This window comes from Rhinatrema bivittatum, chromosome 14 (assembly GCF_901001135.1).
Source record: "Rhinatrema bivittatum chromosome 14, aRhiBiv1.1, whole genome shotgun sequence".
Classification (NCBI taxonomy): domain Eukaryota; kingdom Metazoa; phylum Chordata; class Amphibia; order Gymnophiona; family Rhinatrematidae; genus Rhinatrema; species Rhinatrema bivittatum.
In genome coordinates this window covers 13,532,867-13,554,823 of record NC_042628.1, presented here as the reverse complement: position 1 = coordinate 13,554,823, position 21,957 = coordinate 13,532,867, and the positions used below count along the sequence as shown (strand labels likewise).

Here is a 21,957-nt window from a genome sequence, read left to right as displayed (position 1 = left end):
AGGTCGTTCCAGATTGTTGATGCTTATACATCCCTTTATCCATTAATATTTAGCAGTGAACAGGCACATTCATCCAGTTTTCAGATCTGGTTCAATGATATTTGTCAGCAAACTAAATTGAAGGCCTTACTGCCAACTGCAGAGACTGCCTTAGTCTTATGATGTGTACCCTAAATGTATTTTATTGAGTACATTTATAATCCCAGAGCTAAGTCTTTGTACACTCAATTCCTGGGTCTCTTGCTTAAGAGGTTAGTGGCCTCTCCATGTAGGATGAACTCATATTTCAAAGTTCACAGACAGCGGTGCTGCAAACCTTGATAATTCTCAGTACCAGGAAGTTGCTACAAAATTAGAAAAAAAAAAAAAAAAGTTTCCAAGCGATATCAAAATATAGCATTAAACATATGCTGAAGGAAAACAAGGGGCAAAACACTGACCAGGACAGACCAGTCTGTCCCAGTTAGTACATTTTTCAATGTATTATTTCTTAGGGTATAGAAACAGAATGTGATGACAAAGGACCAGCAGGGACCATCCAGGCTGTCCGATTTAAAAATTCTTGTTGCATTGCATACACTCCACTTGTCCTGCCTTCCCCTTCACTTTCTGGCAAGTAAGGATGCTACTGAGGTGCAATTAATGCTGTGATATGGTACATAACTACATTACATAGTGCCTTACTCTTTCAGTACAGGCAGCACATGGTTTTGTCAAGGAGCATATAGTGCTACATACTCTTGAATACACAGTGGCCAAACTTTGGCAAGTCATGTTGAAATTAAAACTAAAAAAAAAAGAGAAAAGTAGGAACTAGAAAGCAAGGTGCACACACAAAGTTTCACCAAGCTGAGAAATGCTTCAAGTCGGCACCCAAGAACTAACTCTTACACAGGTCAGATGTTAAACCAGCTCTGTCTAAATGTTTCACAGCTAGGACACTTCAAAGTGATACTGCAGAATGAAGAAAGGGATCTCCAAATACACCGTCTCCTACAACTTCAAAGCACATCTCCTGCTTACACCTAAATTAAGTGTTATAAAAAGGGGATCACCTCTACTGCATGAAAGCAGGACGACCCTCAAGCCGCTCTCTTAAAAGAAGTGACCCTTCAATTCCCATTCTCCCCAAAACTAAAGATCATAACTGAAATGCAAAGCATTGCAGCAAAATGCTCCTAACCTAAAAAAACAAAACAACCCACATAAAAACCAACAATTAGTTCTGAACTAGATCTGGAGAATGAATGGAAAGCTCCTGGCCTCCTCCAGATCACCAACTTGAAGCTACTTCACATATCCCCAGTGCGTCATCTTGACATACGAGGGAATATGACTTCCAGTTAACTTAATAGTAATTATATTGCTAAGATGGTGCCGCTTAAGACAAGGGGGTTGAGAGTCAGGAAGAGTTCACTGGGTGGTTCTTCACCTTCATTACAGTAAAGGCCATCTTTTCATTCACATTTTAAAATGTTGCCACAAGCAAGAGACAGGAGGACTTGAAAATGTATTTGCTTGAACACCATATTAACTCCCTCTTTCTTCCTAATGGCCTTGTCTATTACAGGACAACAGGATTTCATGTCTAAAATGCCTCAGAAGTCCATTACCAAAAAATCAGAATCCTGTAAGCATCTTGGAAACAAAAACAGCAGTGACAGACAAAATGCGATAAATACTTTAAAAAAATATATATATTTTACAGCAGTGCCCCAAGAGCAGACTGTACTTGCTAGGACATGAGATGCTCAACGTAAACAGCAGAGTTTCATCCATTTTCTAGCAAGCTGAAACTTAATGTTGAAGTTGGCAAGTGAGCTTCGGAAAGATTTAGAAGTTAACAGCCCTGCAAGCAGAAACTATTTTTGTTTTATGTATTTGTTGTTTATAGATCACCTCCCCAGCCTTGGGAAGCTCATCTGAAGTAGCAAACATAAGAAAGCAGTTACACACAATATGCATGGTAAAATAAACAACCTAAGATTAACCACGATCTACCCACAAACCTCACCAAAGCACTGACGATAGTGTTGGGACCTAGCACCAAGTTGTCCAGCACAGCTTTACTTATTTAAAAACTGGGTTTTTCTGGTTCTTTTTGGGCCCAGCAATTTCCTCCTGATCCTTTGGGCTTCCAGTTGAATCTGAACTAGGGATGTGATTCAGTACCCTGAGCTTTCGTTTGCAATTACCTGCAGACTTTTTCCTGGTTTGATCTCCCAACTCGCCTACCCCAGTTTTTTTTTTTTTTTTTAAACTAACCCCACCCCCCACCTCTTTCTATACTGCCTCCCTACACCAATGTCGTGTCAATATTGCAGCAGAAGTTCTTGGCCAGGGACCATGCATCGGGCCTCCTCCTGGAACCCTACAATCATTGATACCGAATCCAACTGAGAGCACTGCCCCTGCACAATGACTGGGACTACTTCTTCCCAGGGGCTATGAGCTCTGCCGCTGCAGCATCCCCCAGCTGGCCTAGGACATGAGAGACCCGATTCCAGGAATAGATTCTAGGTCTTCCGTGCAGCAGTGCACTGACCCACCAGACCAGTCCCAGCTGAACTGCTTTTTTAATGCATAAGATGCAGATTTTCCTTCAAGAAATTTTTAAAAACCCCCAACCACATGAACAGATTTCCAGAGACATCTGGAAAAACATCCACCAAATTTATGTTCTCTAATTAGACATCATTCGGATAGGTCAGCCATGGCAACACCAAATTCTACTTTAAGACAAAAAAAAAAAGCCTTGTTAAATCCCCAACATGGTTCAAGTCAATGATCAGGGCTGCTAAGAGGTCTATGCTGACCAATACAGGAGAAATGCACAGAGGAAACAGGAGGGGACTAGGATTATAAATTGCAAACCAGGACAAGCCTAATGAATGCTAAAAGGTGCAAGTGAGGGTTTTCAGGGAGAGATTTCAGGAAGCACACGGGGGAGGGGGGGATTTAGGATACAGTTAGGGCAGCTACTGCTCACCATTACATTAAAACTTAATCTGAGTCATTCATTTCGTAATCCGTCTCTTCATCCTCACTCTGTATCAGCATGTGAGTATAAGAAAGGGAGGGGGGAAACAAGAACAGTTGAGTAAAGTTAAAACATTTTATTATGCTGATATGGCTATAACAGGAATCTTCTGCACTAGAAGGAAAACCCGATAGGCTTCTTTGGAAGGAAGACTTCAAGAATAAAGGAAGGGTTCATAAAAGCTAAGAAGAACCATTTAGGACAATCCATTGCCTTTATTGGACTTCTACTGGGATACAAATTTTAGACAACATTCTAGTCTTAAAAAATAAAATGAGGTAAACGTGCCGGAGCAAGGAAATCTTATCTCCAGCTACTTATCCAGGAGAGTCTTCTTATGGAGAACCTGTGTACGCAACTCCAGTCCTGGACTGCCACAGACCGGCCAGGTCTGCAGGTTATCCCCAATGAATATGCACAAAGGTAGATTTGCTTGCACTGCCTTCAATGTATGCACCAATAACTCATGCACAATTCATAGTGGAGCTCTTGAAAACCAGACCTGTTTGACACTTCAGGACTGGAGTTTCCTACCCTGGCAAAGGGCATTCTAAGTAAAATAGTTTTACTGACTACCAGACCCCAACCCTTTTGTATTTATAAAAGCTTTTCTTGCAGAGAATAGACATTCATAATTGTACCATTCTGAACTATCTTCTTGAAACCACTGCTAGGCTGCCACAATTCAGGTCAGCTACACTGAAATAACCCTCATCTAATTTTGAAAGCACTGAGCAGTGAGTGCTGCTTTACCTAATTTTTGCAGCCCTTATACAAAACCTATAAGGGAATAAGGTCCCCTTGTTAGGCTCAGAACAGGGCTGAAATGCCCCAGCAGAATGAACTAAAAAGAGTTCTGGTGTGAGCAAAGCCAGAAGAAAAAGAAATGTTCATAAAAATTCTCTCATCCAGTCATGTACAAGAAGTGCACGTCAGTGCTGTTCTTCAGCCTAGTGCACCTGTTACTTTAAAGCCTTTCACAAAAAAGGAGGCTGAAAGAAGATGGATGGAGAAAAAACACCCCCAAAACATTAGCAACTGCTGTGCTGAAGTCTGGCTCACACTAGCTTAGCACCAAGAAAATGGTTGGTGGGCCAGCAATATCATTTCTTGCTGCCATGGCCCTGAGTAGTTTGGAGGCAATAGGTCATCAGGGACCCATATCCATGCCAGCCAGGAGGTCCAGAAACCACTTTCTAACTTTTATTGCTATAATTTTCAGTTTAAAAGCAGCAATTCCCTTCATTTTCTTCCATTACTAGTGCTTTCAATCCGGCAAACTTGTAGTCTAGAATGCATCACTCCCATTTTTAAATCTGTTCCCTGGTTCGGCCTGACAGTAGATACGATGTGTTTTGAGGTCAGTTTGTGTGTCTTCTGCACATGGCCTTCCCCGTGCGGGTACAAACCTGAAGTGTTTCTTCCCAGGAATTCTACAGGTAGTTGCCAAATATTTGCCAGAATCTAATGGGTAGAAATACATCTTGCACACACTACAATTTTATTTTTAAATACCCATAAAACCTACCTTTGCTTTTTCACTGGGTTCACTGGTTGTGCCATAGTGGGTATTATGCAACTCCTTTGAGACAACACACAAAAATTCAGCCTGGTCTTCATTTCCATAGTTATAGGAAGAGCCAATGTTGACCAGCTAAAAAGAAACACAAGATTTCAGTACAAAAAAAAAAGAAAAAACACACAAAAAATTAAAATCCCCACAACCAAAATCCCTCGTCTTCAGACTCAAAAAAAAAAAAAAAATGCATCAGCCAGCCAGCATTTAAGTATGAGAATACAGCAATTATAAAGAAGAATCCATCCTGTCACATGCTCTCTGGAAGAAAGCTAATGCAACGTGAGTGGGAGCAAATGGCAGCCCCGGATTCAAGATGTGAGCAGCTGCCCTTACCAGTTAGCCCCTTCACCACAAGCCAACAAAACAAACCAAACTCACTAGAACAAACAGATTCAGATTATGAAATGTACAGCAACATAGGTGATGGGTTTTTTGCAAGCAGGAATTTGAATATACAAACCAGAAAACAGGGTGTAGGTAAAACATCTCCTTTTCCTAATAGATGAGGCTAAACACTTGTTGATTAGGCTTGAAAATTTGAAAAAGGCCTCCCATGCAAAATACAAGCAATTACCATCTTGCTGCTCTCCCAAAACAGAAACAAGACAGTGCCCAGCTGGACAACTGCCCCTTTTACACTTGTAAAAGTTTCTTCTGTAATCCTGATCTTATTTGAAATCTGATTCCTCCCCCCCTCAAGGACTCTGCTTTCTTAGCAGGATGAGAGCTGAAAAGTTGTGTCTTACAGTTTGGAAAGGGAAGGGGGGGGAAGAGGAATATCCTCCTCAACCTCTTTTTTGAAGTTACAGCCCACAGGTCAGTTTTAGGCATAAAAATAGTTTAAAAATGTCAATTGACCATGACCTACAGAAACCATACTATTTCAGATTAGTAAACAGTAAGCGATCCTCTGGGGGAAAACTGACTTCATAGGCACAGCAGAAAAAAAACCCAAACACACACTCTACTAAACACTTTCTATGCAACTCTAACTATTTCGCCATCTTACTGAGACTCATTTGTCAAATATTCTGCTACGAAAAGCATTCGTGCAACGACACCAGCCACAAAAAGGTTTACTGAACTTGAAAAGCAGGCTAAAGTTTGGTAGTTCTGTTTTAGGAATTTCAAAATGAGATGACTCAACCGTGGAGACAGGGAGGTGGGTTTGAGGGGTCAGTTGAAGAGAGACAGGATACGTCTTCTTTACGTATCAGAAAACGAGTCTGCTACCTGTTCTTGCTCTACCTTGCATATAAAATTTATAAGCACCTGTCAAGGCGTGGCCCTTTCAAGAATCCTATTAGATGCAGTTAGGCTTTATTCACACGGTGGGCTAAGAGTTGCTCAGTATTCTGGTACTCTATGACAGCTGGCAGATAGGCTGCTGGCAACATTTACATTTCTCAAAGATGGATTGCTCAGACCCATCAGCAGAAGATTCCTGGTCTAGCTCCAGAACTAAGAGCTGGATGGATAATTATGGAGCAAGACTAAGCAGGCCATGTTTATTGCCTAGAAACCTTTATCAGCCAAGTGCCAAGCACTTAGGTCTACTTCATGCCATTTCTCAACTATGATTAGGCAGCACAAATAAAACATACATTAAATAGATTTCTACAAAAACTGTAACCATATTTTCTACAAGTTACTTGGATATATATATATAGGAATTACTAACACTAATTTAAAGATATTCCTTGACACAAATTAACAAAATGCTCCAATAAAATGAAGGCATACTGGACCTCAGTGCATTTTGTTGTAAGAGCTATTATTCAGCTCTGCATAGAACAAAGTATCTGTTGGTAAAGCATGTTCATACCAACCAGGAAGATATGGAAAACCTTAGTGGTTAGAGAGAGCAGTGTTTCAGCGGAAGCAATTACCTTGCTACCAGTATGGGAGAGGAGGCCCACAAGTGACAACTAGTTTTGGTAAACAGCAAACCTCTTTAGCCTTTTCCCTATGGAGAATAGACATCTGAGGGGAGATATGATAGAGGTCTATAAAATGAATAAATGTTAATCAGGTGTTTACTCTTTCAAAGAGTACAGACTAGTGGCAACACAATGAAGTTATTACATGATAAAAAAAAAATCTTTAGTTTTAAATGTTACTCAAACTCTGGAATATGTTGCCAGAGGATGTGGTGAAAGCTGTTAGGGCAGCTGTATTAAAAAAAAAAAAAAAAAAAAAAGGTTTGGACAAGTTCCTGGAGGAAAAGTCCATTAACCATTATTAAGGTACAGTTGGCAGAAATCCTCTGCTTATTCTTGGGATAAGCAGCTTGGACTCTATCTACCCCTTGGGATCCTGCCAGGTACTTGTGACCTGGATTGGCCACTGTTAGAAACAGAATAGTGGGCTTGATGGACCTTTGGTCTGACCTAATATGGCAAGTCTTATGTACTTACAACCGAGAAAAGTTTGATGTACATGTGTTATATATAAACTTAAGCAAAAGTCAGACCTAAAATGTGCATGTTGCACTTATTAAAAAAGAATTTTTGGAATTTTTTTTTTTACACACAGGCATTTCTATAAAGTGGAAATTCCAGCATGCCGGATCAACTCATGCATAGAATGCAGCTAGCTCAGAGTTCCTAATCAATTACATTTCATGGGGCTTTCTGAATTAAAAGGGGAGGGAAAACAAATGTGTCTTTTTGTTCTGGGAAACGACACTACTTTCTTACCAGTGCTCACTGTTTCAGAATTCATTCTGTACACACTGAGCTGCCAGTTCTAACTGGTTCATATTACATGAATCCACTACTACAAAGCCAGAAATGGCACATCTGCCACGTACGTAAATCCATTCTACGTGTTTGAGAGGAGTGAAGTAGGATGTGTGTGCGCGCGTGCTGGGGAGGTGGTGATACAAAACAGAAAAGCAGCTTTCAAAAGAACAGTCTGCTCATCTCACAGGCTGACTAATTCGCATCTCAAATGTTTTCATTCTAGGTCCTTTATTTTTCTTGCCCACAAGTTTCCTCTTGCTGCTTTGGGCTTTCTCCAATTGAAACCAGCGTTACAGCATCATTTTTTTTTTTTTTTGCAGCTACCTAGGTTTATTATTGTCTAACCCCATGTTTCAGTCCCTTCCTGTCTAGCTCAGCATCAGCGAGTCTCCTGGCTGAGAAGTATGGACAGAGTCCAGCACAAGCACACTCTTAAGCCAGCAAATAAAGTGTTGCTGTGCTGCCCTGCTAGAAGTCCCTCGCCTTCTGGAGCTGTGAGAACCTTGCCTAGGGAGGCAGAAGCGGAGCTCAGAACCTGAAAGCAGGTTTCCATTACAGGGATAAGTACACCCTCCTTGTTCATTTTAGAAAATCAGTTCAAATACAGAAATGAAACCAGCGAAGGCATTATTAATCTGCTTCAACACCATCAAGACAGTCTGAAGTAGGGAGGCAACATAGGTAGTGCTGAATGTGAATTATATTAATGATTTTTTGATAAAGTAAAAAAAAAAAAACCACCCAAAACAAAACCCAAGCTTGCTTACCATAAATGGTATTTTCCATAGATGGCAGGCTGAATTAGCTATGACATGGGGTGACATCCAGTGGCTCTGAGCAAATACCTCTCCTAGCTAGTCGAGCTTTTGCTTCACTGACAAAAGCTAAGAGTTTTATGTTTTTTCCCTCCCACAGCTCATCCTTGATTTATAGGCAGGAGACACTTTCAATTTAAATAACCAGCTTTTTAACTTAAACTCAGGATTGCCCCAGGTCTTATCAAGAGTTTAATCACTCAATTTTAGATCACCACCAGATACACAGTGAACATGCCATACTGTGTCAGACCAAGGGTCCATCAAGCCCAGCATCCCGTTTCCAACAGTGGCCAATCCAAGTCGCAAGTATGCAAACATTAGATAGATCACAAGCCATCACTTATTACCATCATAACAGTTTATGGATTTATCCTCTAGGAACTTATCTAAACCTTTTTTAAACCCAGTTACACTAACTGCTGTAACCACATCCGCTGGCAAGGAATTCCAGAGCTTAACTATGCGCTGAGTGAAAAAGAATTTACTTCAATTTGATTTAAATGAGCTACTTGCTAACTTTGAGTGCCCCCTGGTCCTATTATCTGAGAGAGTAAATAACCAATTTACATTAACTTCAAGTCCTTTCATGATTTTGTAGACCTCTATCATATCCCCCCTCAGTCTCTTCTCCAAACTGAAGAGCCCTAACTTCTTTAGCCTTTCCTCATAAGGCAGCCATTCCATGCCCCTTATTTTGGTTGCCCTTCTCTGCACTTTCTCCAGTGCAGCTATAACCTTTTTGAGATGCGGTGACCAGAACTGCACACAATATTCAAGGTGTGGTCTCACCATGGAGCGATAGAGGTATTATGACATTTTCAGTTTTATTTTCCATTACCTTCTTAATTCCTAACATTCTGCTTGCTTTTTTGATTTTCATAGCACACTGGGCAGACGATTTCAACGTATTATCCACTACGACTCAAAGATCTCTTTCCTGGATGGTAAATCTTAAGATAGAACCTAACATTGTGCAAGTAGAGCAAGGGTTATTTTTCCCTATATGCATCACTTTGCACTTGGCAGATGAAATTTAACGTGGACATTTGGAAGCCTAATTTTCCAGTCTCACAAGGTCCTCCTAAAATTTATCACAATCTGTTTGAGATTTAATTATTCTGCATAATAGTGTGTCATCCGCAAATTTGATCACCTCACTCATTGTACCCCTTTCCAGATCATTTATAAATGATCTGGAAAGGGGTACAATGATCTGGAAAGGGGTACAAAGCATTTCCGGACACAACCCAATGACACATTCCAATGACTCCTAAAACACCACTCCTCTTGTATATAACATTTATTCTGTATACTATATTTAAATTGTATATTGTTTAACCATCTCTTTTCTCTCCTCTCTTCTTCCTTCCCCAAGTTCGGCTACCCTTGTTAAATGTAACTGTACTTTCGGACACCACAGTTCTAGTTTTTGTTTATAATGCACTCCTGTTCGATGTAAACCAGCAAGATATGTTTTCATGATTGCCGGTATATAAAAACTCTAAATAAATAAATAAAAAATAAATAAATAAATATTAAACAGGACCAGTCCAAGTACAGATCCCTGAGGCACTCCACTGTTTACCTTTTTCCACTGTGAAAACTGACAATTTAATCCTACTCTGTTTTCCTGTCTTTTAACCAACTTGCAATCCACAAAGGGACATTCTCCTCCTACCCCTTGACTTCTTAGTTTTCTTAGAAGCCTCTCATGCAGGACTTTGTTGAACACCTTCTGAAAATCCAAATACACCACATCTACCAGTTCAACTTTGCCCATGTTTATTCACCCCTATTAGTTAGGAGAGGGGTCCAATTCAGCGCCACTACATATCATCCGACACCATGGTTAATTCAGCCCTGCTTATCGACTGAAAAAAGACACAACATGCCCTTAAGCAGTCACAGCCTATCAAAAAAATAAAAAAAAGTCAGCTGATAGCAGCAGGCATGTACTGTGAGCATCATAAATACCTTTTTGGCCCAGCAGTTTCCTCCTTCTCTGGGCTTCCAACAGCTCAATCAGAACCAGCCTTTATTGGGTTATAGCACCATAAACCTTCATGTGCATCTAGTCAGTGTTCCCCTCCCCATATATATCTCAGCTACTGCTGACTATTCCTTGGTCAGAGACCACTCTACAGCCCACTAAATCTGGCCAACAGTTACTGCCATTGTGTGATGGCTAAGCCTCCAAGCATTCCCAGCTGAGCTGGGAGCAGAAGATGACCTGGGAATTGTAGGCCCTCTGGTAAGGCAGGGCACGGCGCGGCCATTGAGCCAATCCTAGATTTTTTTGTAATGGTAGGTCTACTTCTGGAGTACAGAATCAGGGCATTTCTAATCATGACCCTTTGCTGTACCCTGCATGACTAAATCAGCAGGTTGATTCGACAGGCACCCAAAACAAGTGGTCAGAATCCCCACAGAAAAGAGAAGACTCGTGACATGTGCTTCTTTCAAAAAGCAAGCAAAAAAAACCCCCAAAAGAATACATTTTAGCCCTAGGTGGCCATACAGCATACCTGTATTTTATTTGCAAATAAAATCTGCAATAAGCTGTTGAAATGCTTTTAAACAAAGAGAATACCCTCACACGGAGTAGAAGGCACCCATTAAAACGTTTCATTCCCTAGGTAATATAGTTTGTATATGAAAAGCCTTGAATGTCTTTTGCTTGGGGAGTCAGGACTTTCACCAGAACATACACACATACAGTACAGGTCTGCCCTATTTAAAAAAAAAAAAAAACAAAACCCCAAAAACAGCTGCCAATATGTTCCTATGGTATAACCATTCTGACAGCCTTATAACTGGCCCGATAATGCAATAGCAGCACTGCCAAGTGGAGAGCAAATTAGATTTCAGATCCTGATGTCTATTCTCTAGACCAGCTGGGACTAGGGATGCAAGTGTACAAAGCTTGCTCTGGTGCCCAAAGCTGTGGTGAAATGAGGAAAGCAGCAGGGCCAGCAGGCTCACCTCTGTGCGCTGACCATGCTGCTACTCTACCAGCTCTTACTCCAGCCAAAGTATTTCTCAGAAAGCGAGATCCCCAGGTTCATTCCGATTTCATTGCTCTGTTAAGATTCTACAGGAGAACAGCAGATCTCAAGCCAATTACCGTCCACTGAAGATCAGTTACATTTGTCTCTAGCACTTGAATACAAAAAGTATAGCATTCAGAATGTGTTTTCTGAACAGTTTTATTTAAAATTTCTTATTGAAATGTATGCAGGAGATGTTTCCCCAACACACACCTCCCCGTCATTAAGTCCTTCAGGAAAAGATTTTTTTTTTGAAAACCTGAAAAAAAACAAACAAACCCCAAACCACTCACTGAACACCATGAATATTTTATATTTTGAACAAAAAGTGACATTCTGGCAACTTATAGGGTAACAAAAATTTATATATTTTAGAAAGATGAATAGTACTTCATTTCATTTGCTCATAGGGCAAAAGGTTTTATTCCCCCCCCCTCTTCTTAATGGATTTATAGAATGTCCTACTTCAAAAGTGCATATTCTAAAGCAAATTTGGGAGAGATGAAAATGCAATACAAAAGATAACTGATCCTTGGTGTTCAGTTACATATTTGAAGTGTTTCTAGACACAAAACTGGCCGTAGCCCCATGAAAAAAACAGGAATGAAGCAATGACAAAAAAAAAAAAAGCAGGAATATAAGGCGGCCATGCACGTTAGTGTAGGAGGGAGCAGAGGGAATGGCAGGACACACCTCACTGCTGCATTTCTGGAAAGTGGACTCCTCCCCTTTCACTTCCCTTGAAACAATCAGCAGAAACTCTGACTGGTGGTCCCGCCCGTAGCCATATGGGGAACCTATACTGACCAGCTGCAACAACCAATCAGAATGGAAAAAAAAAAATAAAAAAAATATATATATATATGCACACACATATAATCTCCTCCACAATGCTAGAGCAAAATTAACATCGAATGTATATTACAAAAAAAATGAATTATTTTTCAGTTCTCATTTAAAACCAGGACTTTTCCATTTTATGCTGGTTTTCAAAAGTAGCAGCTTGGAAAGGTTAAAAAAAAAAAAAAAAAAAAAGTACTATAGCCTTGTGAAGGGCAATGAAATTTTAATGGGAGAGTTAGAGGAGATACCTTTGCATGCATTGGTTCCCCTGAATCGAAATGTGGCGAAGGTCTAGGTGAAACCATGTTAGATTGCATGGAGTGGAGAAGCAGCTAAAAACCAGTGAAGCCAGGGTTCAAATCCTGCTGATGCTCCTTGCGACCTTGGCAAGTCACCTTCACCCCTCCCACCGCCCCCAGCTACAAACCTAGGGCCTCATTTACTAAGCATTTCTCCTATGCGCACACAAATGGGAGAAAAGCCTTAGTAGACCAGGCCCTTTGGGACAGGGAAACATCTACTGTACCTGAATGCAATCCGCTTTGAAGTGGCTGACCAGTCACAAAAGGCAGAATATAAATTAAAATAAAAGTGCAAACAAAGGACAAGAGCCATTCCCTGGCAGGTTATGGATCTGGTCACTTATCTTAGATCTGGGGTAACTTACATTTTATACCTGTGCAACCAAGATTTAAGAAGGCATAGTGTGCATATTTGACACATGGGATTTTAATTTCCAAATCAGTCTTGTATGATCCAAGTGGCCTAATATATTTTATACATGAATGTGATTCTAAAAATATTTGATTGCATTCTGGATAATCATCAATACATACAAAGGGCCTCACACAAATCTTTTCAGATGGTGCACATCCTGCCATAGGTGCCCGAGCACCCCCAATCCTGAGCAAACTCCTTCACTATGTCCAGGAAGGCACACTTTGTATTGAGTTTAGTGCCTCTAATCATTTTGAAAAGTTGGCTCCTATGCAGCCTGCACATGGAAGGAGCTGATCAGCCAGAAAATAAAACTGATTGGCAGTCACTTTTTTTAAAAATGGGGAATTCAAATTGGTTAGAAAAGTTCAACTCTGAAAAAAGAAAACCTTTCCTTGCTACTAGTGAAGAATTAGGTTTGTGGATGACATAGCAGAGATGAAAACTAGAATAAACTGGATATTGTGAATAGAAACAAGAACTGAAGATTAATAGACAAAAATTGTGGTCCAGCAGGCCATTGCATTTTACTCTTCCACGGCTTATAGCTACAGCTCTTCAATATACAAACTTGCCTTTAGTTAGGTCATAAATTATACAGATTTAGAAGGGCACAATGCCCAATAGCAGCAGCACTTGGTGATGTCAAACTAAAAATTCTGCACACAGTCTCAAAAGAGACAATGAAAGTTAGAAAGGCTCTTTACATAAAACCACCCACATTCAGGCAAAAATACTGGGTTTTCCCCTCAGTGCCTACTGGTCAGGTTGGAGAAGGAATATGCATAAGGCATACATTAAGGCCTACTTTGTGTCTGGGTTGGATCCTTGGAACTTTTGCCATAGGGAATAAGGCTGAAGAAAAATTTAAAGTCCACTCACTCCAGTAGAAGTTCATGGCTGCCATGAACATAGTCCCAATTGTTTTAAAATAGCCAATGAAGAAAGTGTTAGGAATTTGTATAAACTGGCCAGGGCTATCTCCCCAGACTGAGCATTCTGCCTGGGGAAAGGATGCACCAACAGATCAGTCTTCAGTTCTGTCTGACAAAGCAAGAAGAAATTTACAAAGCAATCAACGCTACTCACAAGCTCATGTGTGTCACTGTTTGAACACACAACATAAAAACTTAAATAAAGGGTCTTGCCTTTTGTACTTTTAAAGTTTTTAAAGAGGCATTATATAAATTTAGATCAATGCTAAACATCTGATTTCAATTGCCGGGAGAAGACCAAATGTGTTTATTAAAAGTGAAAGCTACTGTCGATCACCTATCCCTGCTCCTTTCTATAACAAATAGATCAGCCTCCTCCACTCTCAAGCATTCCCTGGTTCTAGTTCACTGTAGAGAATTGCAAAATTTAACTATTTTCATTTACTGAACTATAAATTTGTAACATTTGAATATAATTATTTCTCAGAGTTGAGAGATTATCAAAATGCTTCCATACCACTCTGGACCTTTAGTGGGTGAATGAGATTGTGTTGAGTAGGAGACAAAGTATCAGATAAATGAGCCCCCAAAGCAGGCGTTAACACATTGAAACGCAGCTAGAAAAGGTTTTCTGAATTTCATATTGCTGCATTATACAAAAAAATAAAGCAGCTTTTGCATCAAGCTTTTTAAATTTGTATACAGAGAAAATCTGCTCTGAAAAAATGTCATTTGGTGATGTTAAGCAGTGGGGATCTCTTACTGAAAGGACATAACCATGCCATTATTTAAAATTTAAGAGGAATTACAATTAGTGTGCTTGTTTGCCACCTTATGTTTCTTGTCTGCAGTGCTCTTTGGAGTTGCTAACATTTTTCTAGGGCAGGGGGAAGGCTAGTGTTCTGCCAGCAGTAATATTTTAACATCAATTCCCCCATACAATATGGATGAAATTCAGGTAAGAGCTTTGTTGGTTATGTAATGCTCATCAGAAATGTAAAGCTTCTACTGGATTTCATTCAGAAGAGAGTTTCTCTGAGCTGATAAATAGCACAAGTGGGTCATGAAGCACATCCCTTTAACGCAGTGGTTCTCAACCCTGTCCTGGGGATCCCGCCCCCCCCCCCCAGCCAGTCGGGTTTTCAGGACATCCACAATGAATATGCATGAGAGAAAATGTGCATACACTGCCTCCATAACATGCAAATTTTCTCTCATGCATATTCACTGTGGATATCCTGAAAACCCGACTGGCTGGGGGGGTCCCCAGGAGAGGGTTGAGAACCACTGCTTTAACCGATGTTGCCATACAAGTGTAAACATGTTTACATGTGTAAACCGATGTGAAGGCTTGTCCGATGTGTCGGTATATAAAAACCTAACTAAACTAAAAAACTAAACTAAACAAGTGTTGAGCTAGATAGGAATTTTTGTGCGTTTACATTAATTATTTTGTAAAATCACGTGAAATCAGGAACACTGACCTCTACACTTGAAATACCAGAAGACTTCGAGTATTCAGATTAACAAACCCCAGTCCTCCCTTAAAAAGTAGCAGAAGTCAATAACACTACAACATATGACTATGTCCAATACCTGTTTTTCATATTATGTGCAACTGAGGAGGTCGATTAACAGTTTTGCCCTTTCAACATTCCATAGTTTTACATTTACCTCGATTCTGGTTAATCTATCAGCTTTCTCTTTGCAGAATAGCAAAGTAATTCAAGTTACAAGGAAAACCAACACAAGAGAATCAAACACAAGAGAATCAAACACTGGCATAAAGATTTCAGAAGCGACATTTGAATCCAACAGTGGTGACCGGTTAATCAATGCCATTCTTTGAGATGGTGGAATTTCTAAAGCAATTTACTGTTAAATACTGAAAGGGGGGGGGGGGGGAGCGAGCATGAAAATCTGCAGAAGTGAAGATTTATGGAAAATTCTGCTTAATAGGGAAGGCAATGGCTGAAGATAAAGGAGCCACTGTGCACATGAGGTGGAGCCGAGCAGCACTTAAATGAGTAGTTCGTTATTTCAGTTATCTTGCAATTGATCCATTTTTATATGTGGCTGCATCGGTTTCCAGCCAGCATTCGACCACGGTACAGACTGGGAAGAGCAGGTGGGTCAATTGCTCCTCATCCACCATCTTATGTTTTTACAGAAGTACCAGCAGCTGGCATGCCGCCCCTTTTGGTTTAAAAAGAAACTAGTGAAGAACAGAAAAAAAATAAACACAAAAAAAAAAAGGCAATCCTCTCCACTCCAGCCAGACTTGCTTACTGTTGAAAGACACTAACCTACTCTTTTTATTAGTTTAGTTACCTGCTCAAACTTCCAACCGTCAGACATGGTGGAGACCATCTGAGTGAGCTCTTCCTCTTGACACTGCAGCACTCTGTACACGTGTTTCACTGGCACCTTCAAGGAGAGAGAACCAAGAAGATAAAGCACTGGTCCATATAGTTACATAGGACACCTTCCATCTGTAATCAGGGGGACTGTCGATTATACAAATCTGAAAAATCAATGCTTAGGTCAAAGCTAGGCCCCATCGCTCTCCAGCCTGAGCACTGAATTTTTACTGACCATTCTGATTTTGGCCTAGGAATCAACTGAGCTCAACTATATGGAAAAACCCTTACTAAGGTATCTAAAGATCACCAGCAGGTACATCCTGACTCACCAATATCAGATACCAGCGATTTCCCCAGTTATGACAAGTTATGAAGTATTTGGACTTTCCTATAATCACCTTTCCAGTACAAAATCCAGAGCGATTTACAAAGAAAATTTGTACATAAACTCAATTCATGACAAAGTGATACAAGTCTAAAAACATTTTTATACTTTAAATATTTTAAGTTACAATACTCAAATCAAATTGAAATTCAGCAATATTAAACTGCTCATGTTTCATCCCCAATCACATTACAATACAGCTGATAAACCATCCTCCTCCTCCTCCCTCTGCTAGTGGATGCAACACATTGCTCTGATAATTCCAGCTATAAAATGACAGTACACCAAAACCTAGGTCTGATATAAAACCATATTTTAAATTACTCTCCCAAATTTAAATAGATTCTTTGTCTGCACATTTGTGTTTATAATTAATGGTCACTTTGTTTGGGGAGGGTTTTGTATGTGTTCTTCCTGTGTGACCAAGATGAGATTCTGCTAGCATGCAGCTTTCTCCAAGGATCTATTGCAGTACAGCTTGTTCTGTTTTTACCACAGCAGATATTATACCAGATCAGGAACAAGAATATATTGCAGGGCTCTCTTTTCCTAGTAGTATTGCTGCCATTTTAATTCTGGAAGTTAGTGCTGTTAAAAGTAGGGCAGAGTTGCTACACAGGGTTTTGTGTTCCATCACAGAGTATCTTGCAGTGGAAGGTGTTTGTGTTGCTGTTACTGAGAAGACACCAGAATATTAAAAATGTGATTTTGCATGGTGAATTGCAAGGGAAAAGATCCAAGGTCTGTTATGGAGGGGAAATTCTCTGGATGTGAAGTGTTACAGAACTGGAGTGCGGTATTAAGATTCTGTAGCTTCATATGCAGAGACTCCAGACTTCTCTCATATCCATACTGAACTGGTTCAATGAGGGTATCCTAATTTTAATCATAGTTTTACTGGGAAGAGGAAACCAGTTGGGGTTTTTTTTGTTTTTTTTTTAAATTGCACATAAGACCCTTGAAGCTTTTTCTTAATGTGTCTTTTATAGTCAGTTTAAAGTTAGGGGCCTGTCCTATGGAAATGCACATTGGCTTGCCCCCAAATAATTCTGTTTGGACAGGCCACTGATTTGGAGTTCAATCAGGTATTTCCTTGTCCCCAGAGGGTGTACAATCTAAGTTTGTACTTGAGACAATGGAGGGTGAAGTAGCTTGCCTAAGATCATAAGAGGCATCAGTGAGAGATGCAGGATTTTATTTAAAAAGCTTTTTATATACCGACATTCATCACATATATGACATGGAGGATTTGAACCCTGGCTTCCCAATTCCACCCACAGCCTGCTGCTCTAACCACTAGTCTACGCCTCCACAAGTCACTCAAAACAAGTATCAACCAGTTGTGTATCAAGGAATGCAAAAATACCTGCTGTAAAAAACAAATTAAAAAAAAAAAAGTTCTGGGAACTTAAGCAACAGAGCAATGAGCGAGTTTTGGCTGTTGGTGACCTCCTCAGTCTTCAGTGCACCGCACCTCAACTATTTCAGAACGGAGCTCCCCCTCCCTCCAGACCAGATATATTCCAGCAGCAGCAAACGCAGTTTCATCTTGACTGTCAGAATGATCACTTTTTCTAGGTAGAAGCAGTCAAACCGTTTTAATTAAGATAAAAGTGTACTCCACTTAAAACTTGTGATCAGTTTTCCCCATTATTGGGAAACCTTCGGGTATTTATATATATTAAAATGTTTTTTAATCTAGAAGAGTAATACAGGATGAATTTATTGAGACTGAGGCAATGTCAAATTGAAAAGGTTTGTTTTATACTAGGGCAGGTGCGTGTATACTTTTTTTTTTTTTTAATGACTTGTTAGGAACAGACCTGATGCTGTTGATATGGGAGGTCCCTTTAAGCATGACCTGCTTTAATTCTTGATGTCTATTACCTCAAGATATAAAATTTTACTTTAAAAAACCAGGAGAAAAATATATCCAAGGTAACTTGTTAATAGACAGATACAGTTAGTGGCTATTGAGTTAAGTAGGGATCTTTTTTTTTTTTTTCTTTTTTTTTAACAGAAGGTCTGCTGTAAGATATTCCAAGCCTGAATTCATGCAAGAGGAGGAAGATTAATTTCTTGGCTGGTTACTTTGTGTCCGAAGCTACTTAAGGATTTTGTATGAATGTATAAACCCAGCACTCCTGTGCTTGCTGAACGCAAAACCAGAATACATTTTGAATTAAAAAGCCACCGTCCTCATTCTATGTTTAAAAAAGACGACTCTGGGCAGATTCCAAATTGTACAGAATTTGCTCGCAAGGTTTCCCCCTTTTGGCGCATTTAGAGTGTTTTTACAAGCTACGAACAGTCATAAAAACAAAAAAAAACCCCACACACAAAAGCCCCCCCCCCATCCCATAATACAAATCTTAGGAGTTAGAAGAAAAACGTTGATCTTGAATGTCAAACTCAGCACCACTACGACAGTTTTGCTCACCTGTGACGTTTTGCTGTCTCTCTCTCTTATTCTGTCCTTTACAAGTTTTATTAATGATGTAATGTTGTAGAACTCTGCTTCTTCCAACACGCCTGTGAAAACAATAGCCACACAACCACACGTGCATGAGAAAAGCGTGCAAAACGTGAAAAGGGTTACACAGTTACTTACTGAAGAGAATCACCCTTAAAGCAGCTTACCGAATGTTTAAATTCCTAGCTATAATTATTCAAACAGTATTTAATTATAGCTAGGAATATAAAACCAAAACTGTCCTCAGATTGTATGTGGAGATATAATGGAATAGAGGCAGACTTTATGGCAATTTATACTAATCTTCACATCAATATCTTCTCTCACATTTCTACAGCTCATTTTTTCATCTATCATACAACTTTTCCCCGCTACTTTCCACACCAGACTCCAACAGTACTGCAAACAAAGCACAAGTCTCAACAGAAAAAAAACCCAAAAAAACTAGCTACGCTACAGAGCCAGCCTCCATTTAAACTGCACCCGATGCAATGGAGGATGAAGTGATTTTCCCAAGCTCACAGTGGGATTTGAACCATGGCTTCCCTAGTTCGCAGCCCACTGCTCTATCCACTAGGCTAATCCTCCACTCTTTAAAATATACTTTGATTATTCAACAAAAAAAGATTCAACATTGGGTATAGCTGTTTGTGTATTGTATATATTTCTGTAATACATGTTGAACATACAATATAAGAATGCTAAATACCCTTGTGTTCACTCACTGATACTACCAACCTTGCAAAGCAGTAACTTTAGCTAAACGTTTCCTATAACCATCAGTCTCACATTGCCCTTGAGGAATTCTGGCCCATTCTTCCGTTTTAGTTCTGAGACATGCGAGGGGCTTCCTGCCTTGCGTGAACAGCCCGCTTCAGTTCTTGCTGCAACCTTTCAATAAGGGTTTAGTCTGGGACTTGACCAATCCAAAACAAAATCTTCAGTCAATATTTCACTGGGTCCTGCTGCATGCAGACGGGTGGGCAACGTTCTCCTTTAGATTTCATCAATGTCGTCAAGCTGTTCAGGTCCTGATGCAGCAAAGCTGCCCCACATGACAAAACCCCCACCATGCTGGACAGTTGGGATAAGGTCCTTAACTTTGGAAGACAGTGTCTGGTTTTCAGTAAACAAAAGCATTTATTATGATTGAAAAGTTCAACTTTTGACATCTATTCAGCACGCTTTACTCCAGAAGCCTCATAGGTCATTTAGATACCCTTAGGTGAACCTGAGGCAGGCAGCAATGTTCTTTTTAGAAATAGTTTCTTCTTCCCTATCCTCTCATGAACATTTCCATTCATTTTTTTTTTTCTGAGGATTGATGCATGAGCCTTTACGTCAGCTGTACCTGCAGATCTTTAGATGTTAAGTCTGGGGTTCTGAGTAACTTCAAGGATTTTCTGGTTTGCTTTTGGGGGGGTGAGGGTGCAGATCTTAGCAGGATAACTACTCCTGGGTAGAGAATCACTATAAGTCTTCAACCTTTTCCCGTTGTGTTTAAAAGTGATCTTGTCACCTGTCCGGACAGATTAGCATCAACTATTGGGGTTTTTTTTTTGCAGATTTTCTGAATCTTTTTGATCATGGCATGAGCAGCTCCCAGTTTATGGTGAAAAAGAAAATTCAAAACCTTTTGAACCTTTAATATAAGACATAAATCACTGTTCCCTCTAGACTGTGTGCGTGAACCCTGCGCATCCAGCGAAACAAGGTGTACATGAAATATATGTATCTTATGTAAACTATATTTCACTTTAAAAAAGAGAAAATATCAAAATAAATGTTTCATATCTAAAACAAATTATATGCTGAAATAATTTAATGTAGAATTATTTTAAGACAAACACTCAAAATCTTAATATTTGCATTACACTTCTTCACGCACACTTGGCTCATAATGCACAAGTTTGAACTTGGCTTGTAAAAAGCTACACAAAGTTGTGTGCACATAGACATGTCCAGAGTTAGAGGGAACACGGGACATGATGCCCAAACTTAAATGAGAAGATTACTCCGCAGGCTGGTTTACCTGTTCACACAATTAACTGCTTGAAAAACTGGGTAAGGAAAGCAGGGGATCACCTATTTCATATACACCCATTCTGAATTAGCCTCATCGCTCCTGCGTTGTACACGGTTTCCAGAAAGGTGAAATTGTTTCGCTTACACTCTTATGCACAAGGATACTTGGTTTCAGCCACACTAAGAACTTGTAATTCTCATTATTCTTGGGGTTAATAAAACATTCACAGTACTGTATATTCATATTCCCCCTAACTACTTGTGTTTAGTGCCCTTTCCACACCAAACGTTTTCCGTACATATCATCAGGGGGTACAAAATGATCCCGATGGGGGTATGTGTTTTGGTTCCACGTATAAATGTAGATGTGCAGGTCCTGAAAGAAATTTATTGTCCATCTTTAGAAGCTTGGAGCCTGTAAGGAGGCCAAATGAACCAAGCAAGTGTCCATGAGAAGGCAGCAATAAACTTAAAATGCCAACATTAGGATTGCTGCCACAGGTTTCAAAACCTTATGCTAATGCAGCCATTTTCTGATGCATTAGCCGTTTGCTGGGTTACATAATCACTAAGAATGCTCTAAGTGAGCAACAATAGCCTCTGTTTCCTTTGCTTTCATTTTATCAGTGCTTACTATTAAACAAAAAAAAGGCAAAAAGGTTTTTAGAGGCATGGCATGAGCATCAAATGTTAAACGCGGTTTCCACAAGGTAATGAGTCAAAAACAGAACCACCACCAAACCTCTAATTTGACATTGCACTCTCCTGGCAGGATTATCTGAAGTTCTTCCCAATCTGGCTACTTTTGAAATCTTATTTTGAAACAGAACTGTTAGCCCATTCCCTTTTCTCCTCCCTCCCCTCCCCCCCACTCCACATACTTTCTGAAGTATAAATGCTATTCTCCATTCATTAGGGTAGCATGGCATAGTAAACAAATTATCTAAACACACATTCAGGCCGATACAGTAAAAGTCGCAGGAGAGCG

General features: G+C 39.9%; 1 protein-coding gene across 2 annotated transcripts in view; it reads right to left on the bottom strand.

Moving 5' to 3' along the window:
- Window positions 1-21,957, bottom strand: part of KCTD5 (potassium channel tetramerization domain containing 5) — a 60,883-nt gene that overhangs the window by 6,536 nt on the left and 32,390 nt on the right. The window contains exons 3-6 of one of the 2 annotated variants that reach the window (XM_029576387.1): window positions 18,912-19,003; window positions 16,055-16,150; window positions 11,922-12,038; window positions 4,569-4,694 (exon numbers count right to left, since the gene is read on the bottom strand). In XM_029576387.1, coding sequence (XP_029432247.1) covers window positions 4,569-4,694; window positions 11,922-12,038; window positions 16,055-16,150; window positions 18,912-19,003 — 431 coding nt within the window. The remainder of the gene's footprint in view (window positions 1-4,568; window positions 4,695-11,921; window positions 12,039-16,054; window positions 16,151-18,911; window positions 19,004-21,957) is intronic. The other variant, XM_029576388.1, reaches the window with a different exon arrangement.